Source organism: Sipha flava, unplaced genomic scaffold, assembly GCF_003268045.1.
Source record: "Sipha flava isolate LNK unplaced genomic scaffold, YSA_version1 80_pilon_pilon, whole genome shotgun sequence".
In the NCBI taxonomy this organism is placed as follows: Eukaryota; Metazoa; Arthropoda; class Insecta; order Hemiptera; family Aphididae; genus Sipha; species Sipha flava.
Window position 1 is genome coordinate 1,787,394 of NW_020273622.1, and position 13,438 is coordinate 1,800,831.

Below are 13,438 nucleotides of genomic sequence, written 5' to 3' on the forward strand. Positions count from 1 at the left end.
CGAAAATCCGTTTTTATCGGGTTGATTACACAAACACAATATAAATTGTGAGGAACTGCGGCTGCGGCGGCGGCATAATTACTTGTTTGGTGCGCAGTGTTTATACCCCGCGCGCGCTCCCTCGCTCACCATCATCCTCTCTCTCTCTCTCTTCCTCTCTCTACGCAGCGCTGCACAATAATATATAATATAATAATATAATACACAATTTACACTGTGAATGCCGAATTATAAGAGATACATGTTGATACCCGCCGAGAAGTGTTTACGGAAGCGTAACCCCGAATGGAGTATTAACCGTGTATTTGTTGTTTGGGGTCTTTATCATAATAGCCGCCGCAGCCCACAGGTAAACGTCGACGTAAAATGCTACCGGCATTTCTAGAGCAGTTCCAGCTTATATTATAATATAACGTATAAGGTTAGTCCACTCGAAACATACGCGTTCTGTGTATTACACGTGACATGGACCGCAAAGTCGTCGTCGTCGTCGCGGCGTTTCCCATGCGTGAATAGCCGCGCTCAATCTGTGCAGCTGTCCGTTCCCCGCTGCGGTTTCGGCGGTGCACCATGCCTCGTCGTATTCTTCGTTTCGTTTTTTACCCTCAATTAAAGGCATTATATCCTCCGAGCACGATGTTACGTCTTACAAAAAGGTTCTCTCGGAAATGTATTTTCCGGGACAACTTCACCGTCGGTTAATTCAGCCGTTATACTATACACTACGATTATATACAAACGTATAGTAGTACTCGCTGCGATCATAATATTGTTGTTATTATTTTCGTTATTATGTATCGTTCGATCTTCGCCGGATAATTTCTTTCCGCACCATAAATATCATACACATATATACGTAGCACGAGTAAACCGTATATGTAATGGTATTTCGATCGCGTACCCGTAACTTATAACCTGCACCCGCTCGCACCAATCACACAGTCCGTAATCAACGCTCTATTCCGGCCGTGTTTGATGATTTTATCGGAAAACCATACGGACTGCTTGCGTATATGTACGTGAAAACGCTCGTTCGGATTCCCTTTTCCGAAAACTTTCCAACGGAAATCTTGAATGCGCTTGTAAATCTCAATTATCGCCGTGAACACGTGCGAATGGCCGCGTTATGTGGCCCGGACGCCCGAGGCTCCTCGTCGTACATAATGTTATAATATCAAATCGTTTGTTCGTGTTTACGATTACCGCCATTTTGTTTTTTTTTACCTACGTCTTGACGCGCCGCAATCCGAAGCGTATTAAATTAAGGTCGAATCTTAACCCAACGCGTGTGCACCATTGAAGTGTTGTTGGACGCGATATTTGGATATTTAAAACGCAAAAATAATACGAATGCATAATTTAACTGTATAATTAAGCAAATACACGTTTAAAACATAATGAATTTTAATGTATGGTAATAAATTAACAAAAACGTCAAAATTGATTAAAAATCTCGTAGTGTTTATTTTAATGATGTTTTTAATTGTGTCCGTAAATTATAAAGTTACAAAGCCCGTATAATATGTTACTTTTATTTAGGTTGTAGGTCTATATTATATTATTCCTTACCCTCTAATTACAAAGTACTTGTATTTATTATAATTTTACAGTATTTATTTTATTTGAAAACAAGCTCGGAAATATCTTCTAAGAAACTTACTTAGTTTCTTAGAAACTTAGTTATTACGATTATATATATATAGGTATACCATACAATGCTCACATGTTACATAGCATATTTGATAATATATTATACTATAATAGTTATTTAAGTTTTTACAAATAATACGTCGAATATTAAAATATAGATCTATTATCTATATATAAATATAGATGAGTTTCCTGGAGTTATAATTATCGTGCGAAATATAATATTTATATAATATAATATTATGTATTTAAAATATTCGATATCAAAGAAGGTATTATCTGTATAGTTTTCATTGTTTAAATTAACGTTGTAGAAAATTCTATTAAAAACAGTGACTTCGACTTCAGTGAGTCTAGTATGATTTGTAAGTTATTTGAAGGACACAAAAAAAAAACTATTTAATACATACTGCATGGACACATCGAATCGAGTTTACGAAAAATGTCTCGTAACGATGTAATATATTTTTTCATTTATATTTGTACAATACTATAAGTTACTATACTTTTACTTATAAATAAATTTTTGTGTGTGTGCGGTATACCGTGTAGAGGTGGTGGAAGACGCGTTTCGCACTCACACATAGTAAAGTAACGACAGTTTTAAATGCAATTTATTATTTAAGAAATGCGTTGCTTATTTTCTAAATAGACATTTCGACGATTTATATGTGCCCTCCGGTGTCTCACTCGGAGTGCATTATATCTATTTGTAAGTCCGCAGGATCCGCCGACTTAACATAAGTGCGTAGGCTAAAAAAAAAAAAATCAAAAACAAAACCGCAATGTGTTAAACGCAAACAATGGGACATTGCGCGTTTAATTTTTTTTTGTTTGTATTTTTTTATTTTAAATCATGATAAATTGACCTTTTGTTTTGGTATTTTGTGCGTGTGTAGGAAGAAGACGATTATCAGTGGTGGACCGAGGAGGACCTGTGGAAGTTTCCCCCGCCGCCTCCCCGTCCACCGTTCCTGGAGCCCCCTTATCCGGACGGCCTGACCACTTGCGACCTGTGCACATGGGCCCTACAACCTCTAGACGGCACTGACAACGGTGAGTGTTTAAACGGCTATTGTGCCGCTCATTGTTATTTAACGTTCTTTTGTTTTGTTTTAACCGGGCATACGCGTCTACACTCGTGTGTCTCCGCCCCGCTCCACCTATTCGGCCGTCGGTATAGCCGACAACTGCCCGTCCCCGACCCGTTACCCGGCGTTCATTTCGTAAACCGTTCGAGTGCACAGCTCGGTAATGATTTTCGTTTTCACGCGTTTGATTGCGATCGAAATAATAGAGATTTCGCCTCGCGTTCAACGTTACGCAACGTGCGCGAGGACATTACATGACGGGGTCAGTACACGTACATCACGTGAACGAGTAAAGGAATTATAATACGTACGCGTGTATTCGGCCGCCGCACTGGTAACTACTAGAGCGGGCGCGAACACCTCTTTAACGACGACGACGTCCAAATCACGAACGTTTTATTTATTTATTTATTTATTTATTTGTCTCCGTCTCCAGCGGTCTTTCCTTCTCTCTCCGTCTTCGTCTGTATCTCGTCGAGCGCATCTGAAATAGTATTCAGCTGGGCCTAGCCGTACAGAAATATACGTTTAAGGGATATACGCCCAACAGGAAATTGCTCGTTGGCCGCGATCCAATTCCGATAAATTAAACGATGACAATTGGCTCGTCTCACCAAAGTTTTCATTATGTTTTCCCTCTCGGTGCAATCTTAAGTGAAACCGCTATTGGATATTTTTAGACGACAATAATAACATTTCCACGCCACAGTCAACGACAGCCATTAAATAGCTAATTGGATGTGAATCGATCATACATGGGTTTGCTTTGGATACCTCGCACTACTGGTATCGGCTAGCGATTTGTATTTTCTACTGTTTCAATCGAGCCATTGATTAAACATAGCTATTAGCATGTATGTTTAATAAACGATCGAGCTATTATACTCCAACACTTCGGGATTCACAATATTGTTCAGAGTTAGTGTATCACGAATTAATTGTAAAGTTTGGTTACACGTTGTAAATCTAGTTATATATTAGATTTAAACACGTTTCCGTACGAGTTATATCTTGCATTGCATTCCGGTAGATTGTTTTAACCAAAAATTCCTTACATGAATATTACGTTTAATTATCAAATGTATATTGTTGATGTACATATATATATATATATATATGCCCACGAACAAGATAATTATGAACTGGGAAAAAAACTCGAATTTCAATGTTAACATTTCACAGCTTTACAAACCTGCAAGTGCATGGGAACGAAATAAACATCGTACGACATCGCGTCTCTGCCCCGAGAACGTGAACACGACGCGTACGATGACGGGTGGTTAACTAAAACCGAGTTTTGGATTACAAGCAAACCGGAGCGCAACGTTGACGACACTGGCTGCCGTCGAAATGAACGTTAATATACATTCATAAATATACGCGGTTGCATACGATTTCCAGTGACCCGGCGGCGGCGGCGGCGTGCGATCAACAACACTGGCCGCAATCAGGCGGCGGCCGTGCCCGCGCTAATGGCTTCATTGAACGGTGCTTTTGTTCGGGCGCGCGCGCGTGTAGTTACCTACGTGCAAACCCGGTCGATTTCGCATTCCATCGACACGTGCCATTAAAATGGCAACAAATCACCGGCCTAATGACTTTCCAGTCGACTTCGGTTCGCGTACCGGTATAACGTTGCATGCGTGTTGTACACGTACCCCGACGCACTGCCGCCGCCGCTGATCGGCAACCGACACGATTCGTCACCGGCACCACGGGCGGTACACCGCCAGCGATTTTACCCGTACACGTTACGTTACAACATTTCGCACGGTCCTCGCGGCCACCGCGCGTTATGCGTGAAAAACAAACATGATGTCGTCGGTAAAACGTTACAACGGTTGTCCAAACGCGATTTGAACGTTTGTGCACGTCTCGTCGGGGCAGATCAAGTACGAACCGATTATCTGCACGGAAACAATTGTTTTCGATTCGTTCGATTTCATTTTTGAATAACACTGTTCGCCGTCTGCCGATACACGCGCGCTTGAAGATTGTTTACACGCCCAATTCTAATTTGTCTCACCAACATTTGTCCAGAAATCGACGAAAAAATCGTCTTGGTAGCACGTGCTCAGTCGTTGAGATTGTCCGCGGAAAATGTTTGTTTTCCCCTACGCATACATCGCATACGTTTTACGTATTGTTTCTCGTCGCACACGCGTACATGTTGCGTGGGCCGCGGCAACACGGATAGAATTAAGAAAAAAAATCGAAATAATTTAATTTCCGTGTTGAAAAAACACATACATATTATATACTTGTAATCGAACCCACTCGTAAAATTTCCGAAATGAAATCATTTCACATTTGATGACTCCTATAATCGACTGTATTGGACTACCAGGAGTTGCGTCCGAGTAATTTGTATTCAACTACCTACCTACCATATTATACCATGCACTTGTTCTTATATATTATTTCAACTGCAGATGCGTTGTAAACACGTATAACTGATTACTGAATAGATTATAACGTGATATTATGGTATAACTACATATTTTATTTATATATTTATAATATTATACCTATATAGGTGTTATATTACAGCAGCTAAAGGTGGCACACGTTTACAAACTTTGGAATGAATAAAATTCATGCTACGTAACACACCGTATTATAAATTAGCTTTACTCGTGTGATAATGAGTAATTTATTATCCGCTTATATATATACGAGTACCTCAATCTTGGACCGTTCATTAATATCGACGGAAACACCTCGTCAGATGTAGTATATATCATTTCATATATATATTTAATTTTATATTCAAATTTAACCTGCTTATTCTACTTGAAGTATTAACAACTTGATTTTCGTTTTAAGTCTCAATTTGGAAGAATATTTTAATAAATTTTCGTTTTCATTAGCATTAAATAAAATATGGGATGTTGATATGGCTGCCAAGGTATTATTATTATATACTGTACGTACAACGTCGTGTACCTAAAAAAAAATATATATACATATAGTTACAATATAATTTGAATTTTTGCTTCTTAGTGTGCATTATTAATAGGTCGGTGTACCGTGCAGACGTTTATACACGCGAACCGTACGCTTAGCCTACGTGTTCGAGACAGTTTGGCTCGCTGGTTTTTGTTTCTGGAAATTGCATGTTAGCCGACGTAGGGGTCATAAATTCAAACGCACTATGCTCGTGTAACGCATATGATCCGGACGTTTGGGAATCAACTGTGTTATTATAGACAACAGCGGGTGAAGCTTCGCAGAAAACCTGGATTTTGGCATGAAAACCAGACCACTATATCTTGGGGTCCCGATTACTGCGGGGCGCTCGTCGCGTGTAAGCGCGTACTCGTGTACAAACCGCTGACACAGACCACGCGTAGAGCGAAAGGGGACATGAGAGGTAAACGGGAAAGGAAAACATTAATCACGTCACTTTTAACACGTCCCGTATATATAATAACGTCGGTGTAATTTTTTTGTTTGCCGAAAACCAGAATGGTGTTATGCCGACACAGCCCAAAGGAGCTTATGATTTGTGTATTACCGTAGACGTTTAACACCGACGACAAAATGAGTTGTTATAATCAGAGCCGCCGCCGGAAAGAGGTGTAACCGCGTAGTTTACGCAGGATACATCCTTAGTTTTTTTTCCATCATGTTCAAAACCGGACCCGCTCCTGGATTGGATAATGACGGTTCGGAAATCATTATAATGAATGGGTTCTTATCATCATGGGCGAAAATATCACGTTCCTCTCAGTGCAATGGCGGCGTCGAATTTATGTACACCCAATACACATCTCCATGTCAAGTTCATTATATGGATGTCTGTACAGAGAGGAAAGGTAAAAAAAAAAAAATCCGACGAACGGTTTTTTAATTTAGCTATCAGTTGATACAATATCTTTGACAGGTATAATTATGGCTAGTCGACAGAGACGGGTTTGTGTGTGTGGATCCATGACATTTAATTAAAATATATCAGAGTTAGTCATACAGAGAGAAGTACTACTATAGCCGCTGGCAGTTGTGCGTGGTGGTGTGGCGGTATTGCCGCGTTATATGGGCGCGGGAACTGTTGTTTTGTTCAGACTGAATCGCCCGGGAACAAAGACACGAAAAATAGATGTCATTTTTTTCACTCGTGAACATTACATTATTATATTATTATTGTGTCTATTGATGATGTTTGATCGATTTTGATTAGTCCGCTGTCAAATTTTAAAAATCCGTTGGAAATCGTCATAATAGCACTGTCAGCATTAACAGTAATGTTTATTCGGAGAAATAACCATATTCACATAAAAGTTTATTTTTATTTTTATAGTTGTTCAGCGGACACAATAATATAACATGACCGCATGAAACAAAATTCTTTTCCGAAGGAATAATAAGACACCGAACACCGTCGGTATTCTACAGTTGATATCAAATTAATTATTCAAGAAAGATTTTGTATAACGCGATGAAAAAATAAATCTACGACCGTCGGTGGTTTTTTCTTTTATCGGTGAATGATTTCTTGTCGATCTCATTATTCTTCATAGTTGACGAAAAATGACGGTAATTCGAAACTCACCTGATGTATACAGCTGAATTTGTTGTGTTTACCGCCAATATTTACATATATTTACGCTCCGAAACCTTTTCAACTGTACAAACAAGACATACCCGGCTCTCCAAAATCTCATGTGTATTAGTTTATCAGTTCATTGAAGCCGCATATAGGAAAAAAAAAGTAAGTAAAATGAGTGGAAACAAGTCTCTCTGTGTATAAAATTCGAATCCATGGGGAGAGCTCGTTAGATCATACAACGAAGACAGTGGCGATGAAAAACCGGCTTCGGAAATATTAAAATGTATGGTCTTCGAGTCTTCTACCGAAAAAACAACTTGAACAATGTTAGGAAAACAAATAAAAAACATACACGCACACCCGGCTATACCGCATACACAAAAGGTCATCGAATATACTCATACATTGTCAACAAATTCAAAACATTTCCCCGTAACTTGTGGCCTCATTGATGTATCTTAGGAATTATGTATGCATAAAATATAAGTACCGATTACTATAAAATAACCATATCAGGAAAACATAACACGCATATAACTCATATATACACAAATGTCAATTCATGTTTAATTTTTCGTCATTATTTTCGGTATTCGTCAATTGCGCCGAATTTAGGACACTACCTGTATAGTATACATCTATTGCGTTGGTTTAAAAAAGGTATATTTAAAATGTATACATCTATCGCGCCGATATAACAACTATACCAGTGTTTCTCAAAGTGAGCGTTAGAGTTTTCCAGGGGGGCAATGGAAGTTACAAACTTAATTGGGGGACATTTCATTACAAAAAGAAGGTGGTATTCTTAAAATGAGCATACCCAAATGTTACCCCAAATGGGTTTTAGATCCATTTTCAAATATAGAAACCATAGATTCTGCAAAATAAGAACAATTTATAGAAGTAATTACAAATGAGGAGTTAAAATTGAAGTTCAAGAAAGGTTACCAAGTATTCTGGCTACAAAAGCAGATAAGTACCTATACTTTATCCTGGATTGTGGGCTGCTGTACAAACATTTTTGATCGCATTTTCATCATTCTACTTGGTTGAACGTGGATTTAGTGCAGTAACCAATCTACTAACTAAAAAAAGATAACCGTTACTAACAACTAATCATGGGTACTTAAGAATGCTGTTTACGAAAATCAAACCTAATATCAACGAATTTCTAGCAAAACACCAACCATATCCATCTCATTAAGATATTTTTTTTCATTTATACCTATACATTATATATATATTTATAAATATTAAATTTCATTTTTCATTGAATACTTTTGTAACAATATTTTTTTAAAGGGGGCGTCTATCGGATTTTTTTTTTTTGGAAGTGGGTGGTAAAGATAAAAAGTTTGGGAAACACTGAACTATACATTACAAGTAAAAATTATAATGGCCGAAAACAAAAATTTAAATTAAAATCAAACTTATCATTCTACATATTTGGTATTTACACTAATAGTATATATAATATATATATATATTTACACTAATCCAACAAATGTTGAAAAGTTCTTAGGTCTTATATTAAAATTAGTTATATATATTTAACTAATTATTTTTTTGTCATAAATTTAGAGTTTGGTCTATTTGTAATAACTAAGAGAACAAGTATTATGATTGTTGCGTTACATTATTTTTAAAACTTTATAAAAAACAAAAATATTTGGATGGGGTTAATAAAAATATTTCCCAAACGCTAAGTGAAATGCTTCGCAGGCATTTGTTGTTCATTCACCTGATATGTTACACGATGATCAAAGATACGGGAAAAGTTACATTTTCATCAATATATGTATCAATGAGGTAATCGCAAAATGTATTAACTCGAATATCGATCGGCTCAATAGATGTGTACTTATAAATTATACCCTTTTTATACCGGCACAATAGATGTATATCTGTTTTCCATCCCATAATTTTTCTTTCTTTACCTGCGATTTTCGGCGCAATTGATATAAAGCCATTATTTTTACATTATCTACACTAAATCGAATCAAATTGTTTGTCTTTTTTTACGCACGGGAACATATAACATATTTTATGTTTGGATGTATACATAATATGTATTAGACACCTGAAATTAAATACTGAAATTTAATTTATAGAAAGAAAAAATATCAACTTGTAAAAAATTCTATTAATCCAAGTCCTAGAAATATAGCTCGAATTTGACAATTACAATACTGTTCTGCACCAAATTATAACTCACGAGATACTCAGCAAAGTTAATTGTTTTAACAATAGTTCGTCAAGTCTTCAAATACCCGATGTTAATTACATAGAAATTTGATTTTTCATTTAAATATACACATTTTTATTTTAATAAATTTTCTTAGTATACTGCTTATAAAACGTGTGCATGTATTCTAATATTAATCATTAATTCATTAATATTATAAACAAATTTTAAGATAATTTGTATTATTAAAATGAAAAATGTGCAGTTAAAAATTTACCTAGACATACTTACGGTTTTCGATTATTCTAATCAAATATGTAAATTCATAAATCACAGGGTCCGAATAATTGTAAACATTTAGTATACAACTTAGAATTTAAATATTTGCATAACTGTTTATATCACTATGGGGTAAGCTTATCGGTTTGTGTACATAACGAGAAATAGCGTCACGATGTCATTTGTAGTATAGATATAAACGATCAATAATATTAGTATATTATTATATTATTTTATATTATGAATAATTGTAAATAGAAATACTTTTTTTTTGAAACATGTTGCATTGGATACTTTAATTATAAAGTTTAATCTTTTTTTCATTTGTTATTAATTGTGCAAAAGTAATTAATATGTATTAACATTTATCATTCAGTTGAATAATACTTAATCAATTATGAAACTGCCATTTTGAAATTATTTGTTTATTTTTAATTTCGTAAGATAATATCTTAAAGCAGAAAACTACAAGTTTATGAGGATAACAGAAACGTAATTCAATTTTGTTGTTGAAGCCGATAAAGTTACGAGATAAAGTTTTTAATTCACATCAGGGTCGTAAATCCATCTCAGAAATGTTTAATTTAATTTTAATCACTACGTATTATTTAAAGTACTATAAACATATTCTCTTAGTTAACTAGTCAATAACGATTGCACGCCGTATTTTAATTAAATTATAAAAACAATGGATTTCAAGTTGGCAAATCGGCGTTGCGTAAATACACGAATATAACCTAGCTGTAATCATATTATAGTGATGAAACCGGAAAAAATGTATTTCCGTAATATTTAAAGAATATAATTTTAATTAAAATATTAATAAAACAAATGTAATAAACGTGAAGTAGTATAAGTACATATTTCTGTCTGAGCTGTATTGTATCAGCCGCGGTTGATGAACTTTGTTGAAGACATTCCCGGTATGTTTACCAACCGTTGGTTTTGACGGCGGTACTCGGTCATCGTAAACATGAAACGGTCACTGACTATTCCGTAGCCTTCAACTGACGGGTGTCAACAAATAAATTTAATTTTTAATTTATTTTGATAGTTGACGGCCGGTATCACTGACTGATATTATAATTAAATAAACATATGTATACTCTTTGAAGAGGTGGTACGTTTAAGTCCATCGGAGAGATAAAATACGTTCGCCATCATTGACGTCGACAATTCCCGCGTGTAGTAGGTATAAATATGAAATATTAAATTTATATAATAATACGTTAGATTGGCAGAATACCAATACTAATAATAATAATAATAATAATAATATGATCACGATTGCACGCTCACGTGAAAAAAAATGTTTAATGAAATAGACATTTTATTTTATAATACTATAAAACACATAAATAATATATGTATATGTGTATAGGTATTTATAGTACGTAATCATGTGCTTCTCGTTTAATAATAATTAGGTAATAATAAATAACGTTAAACCGGTAGACATCGTGTTCACCGAAATAAACTATATTTTTGCGTGTCGATTGTACGTCCGAAAGTATTCATTCATACATATACATATGCGATTTGGTCTGCGAGTTAGCCGCTTTCGAAAACGCCGAGATCTCGAACGATATTTTGGCTTTAAGAAATAAATAAGTGAACACGTTCAGTGCCACCGCGCGCGGTACATGCACGATATAATGCCGCGGCGAGACCGCATTGCAGTGTTAGGAAAAGTGCGTCGTTGCGGCGTTAACGAGACAAGGAGAACACGGACAAATTGCAACACCGTGTGGCGGTATGCGGTTCGCGCGGTGGTCTGCCCACAGCGGTCTGCGATGGAATAAAACGTCCGAACGAGGAAGACATTATTACTTGATTGTGCACTAAATATCCGTTGGATACGGTCACGGCGATTTCCTAAACACTTGTAATCCTCCATAACCAGCGCGTACTGTTACTGGTGCTGACGACACACACGCTCCGGGGGGGGGGGGGGGGGAGAATCGTAAAACTAAACGAATAAATAAAATATAAACACTCTACTGGAGTTTGGATAGTCGCTTGGTTATACTCGCCGTCGCTGCACTTTCTCATTTTACAAGTCAATAAAATAAAATAAAAATATACGAACGCCGTTGCTGCTGCCGGTCCGCAACCGGTTATTTCTGTCGTGCAATATACCTCTATACGCTGAGTAACTTGTCAAGTCGCTAATTAGTCAACCAGGGTGATTAGTAACCCGGTGAAACCAGTTGAAATTCACCGACGGACCGAACCGAAGTCGTACGCGTAATAATACCCCAACACATAAATCCACTCTGCCGGCCGTCTGCCTCACGATTAAAAGTTATACACTATTTATCTTTTAGATAACGAGTGCCTATCCTTACATACTAGATGTTTTATGGAATTACGTATAGTCGCGCGCTTACCGATTTGAAAAATTCACCGAGGAGTTTTTGAACTTGACGGGAATAGGAGAAAAAATTGACTCATCAATATGTGTGTCACCGCGGTATGTTACACGTTCTTCACTCGCCCGGCACGTGAAATATGAATTTATTACTCAGATTTATAATTCTGCGTAGGCGTCTCATCATGTAAACTATTCATCGTATATTATGCATGCATGCACAAATCGTGTGTGTGTGCGTTAATAGTATACGATTCGTTTTGGCAAATAGGATTTTAAAAATATTTTACACCGTACGATGCTCACGACGGCGACTGATGCGGTTTCGTGAAAAACATGATTTATTCTGCCGAGAGTTTTTCACTGTATATCGCTTGTCTTATTATTATGTGTTTTTTTTTTAACCGACCAATATTTTAAGACCGATTTACACTATAATCAAGTTGTTATTCCGTGTCAGTCTTTATACTTATCATCAACTATCTCACCTCCGAGCGAAACTACATTTGCTGATGAGTTATCTTATAATTCAAAATTAATGTACTCGTGTATCCGTGTGTATACAGTGTTCGATTATATTTTATTGTTTGCCGCAATGCAATTTACCAAATGATCCGAAGGTGATTTCTGTGTTGGCGTATTTCATTTGTGAATGTAAATGCGTTATAATATAATTGTTAATCTCGAAAGCCATCTTTAGTTGGGTATTATAAAATAATAAAATATATTTATTATACTAGATGAAAATTATGTACAAAATTAAGTATTTTTAATCTTAACGCTGTTTATGTATGACATTCAGTGCTCGGCTTGGAAAAATTAAAGAAGGGGGACTCTATTTACTTTAAAAAAAAAAGAGCGTCCCCGAAAAATGTTAAGCGTTATAATTATAACATAATAATAGTAGGGGTAAGCTAAAATTTCTGAAAATTTGTTGGGGTACTCCGTCCCCGTGCGTCCCCCCCACAAGTCGAGCACTGATTACATTATTATAGTTTTATTATTAAAATGTTCATTTCTAAGAACTCGTCGAAACACATTCGTGATACATAAGATTTAAACAAAATGTACCTATAATATTTTGTATATTATACACGTGAAAAATATTACTTATGACTTGTTAATAATTAAAATTTTTATTCATGGGATGATTAAATCTTCGAAAATATGCAAAATAATTTAATAATTTAATAATTTAAGTGTAACGTGTTTAGATATATATATAATACAACACTTTTTTGATTGCCATGATAATTAAAAAGAGTATGTTTTAACCGAATATGTTGATTTGATCTTATAAGTTAAAATAAATA

At 35.9% G+C, this 13,438-nt stretch overlaps 1 protein-coding gene and 1 long non-coding RNA gene across 9 annotated transcripts in view; both read left to right on the forward strand.

The window, feature by feature from the left end:
- The window catches only part of LOC112693061, a 53,363-nt gene extending 44,842 nt beyond the window's left edge, over positions 1–8,521 (forward strand). The window contains exons 3-4 of one of the 8 annotated variants that reach the window (XM_025567956.1): positions 2,550–2,706; positions 5,761–5,920. In XM_025567956.1, the coding sequence (XP_025423741.1) occupies positions 2,550–2,706; positions 5,761–5,864 (261 nt within the window). In that variant the 3' untranslated portion in view covers positions 5,865–5,920. Of the gene's footprint in view, positions 1–2,549; positions 2,707–3,421; positions 3,487–3,923; positions 5,172–5,277; positions 5,448–5,744; positions 5,933–7,041 lie in introns of those variants that run through there. The other 7 variants (XM_025567957.1, XM_025567950.1, XM_025567951.1 and 4 more) reach the window with 7 other exon arrangements.
- On the forward strand, positions 5,961–7,031 carry LOC112693063. Its single transcript, XR_003149449.1, has 3 exons — positions 5,961–6,114; positions 6,209–6,559; positions 6,628–7,031. It is a non-coding gene; the product is annotated as an uncharacterized LOC112693063 (long non-coding RNA).
- Positions 8,522–13,438: the final 4,917 nt, after the last annotated feature.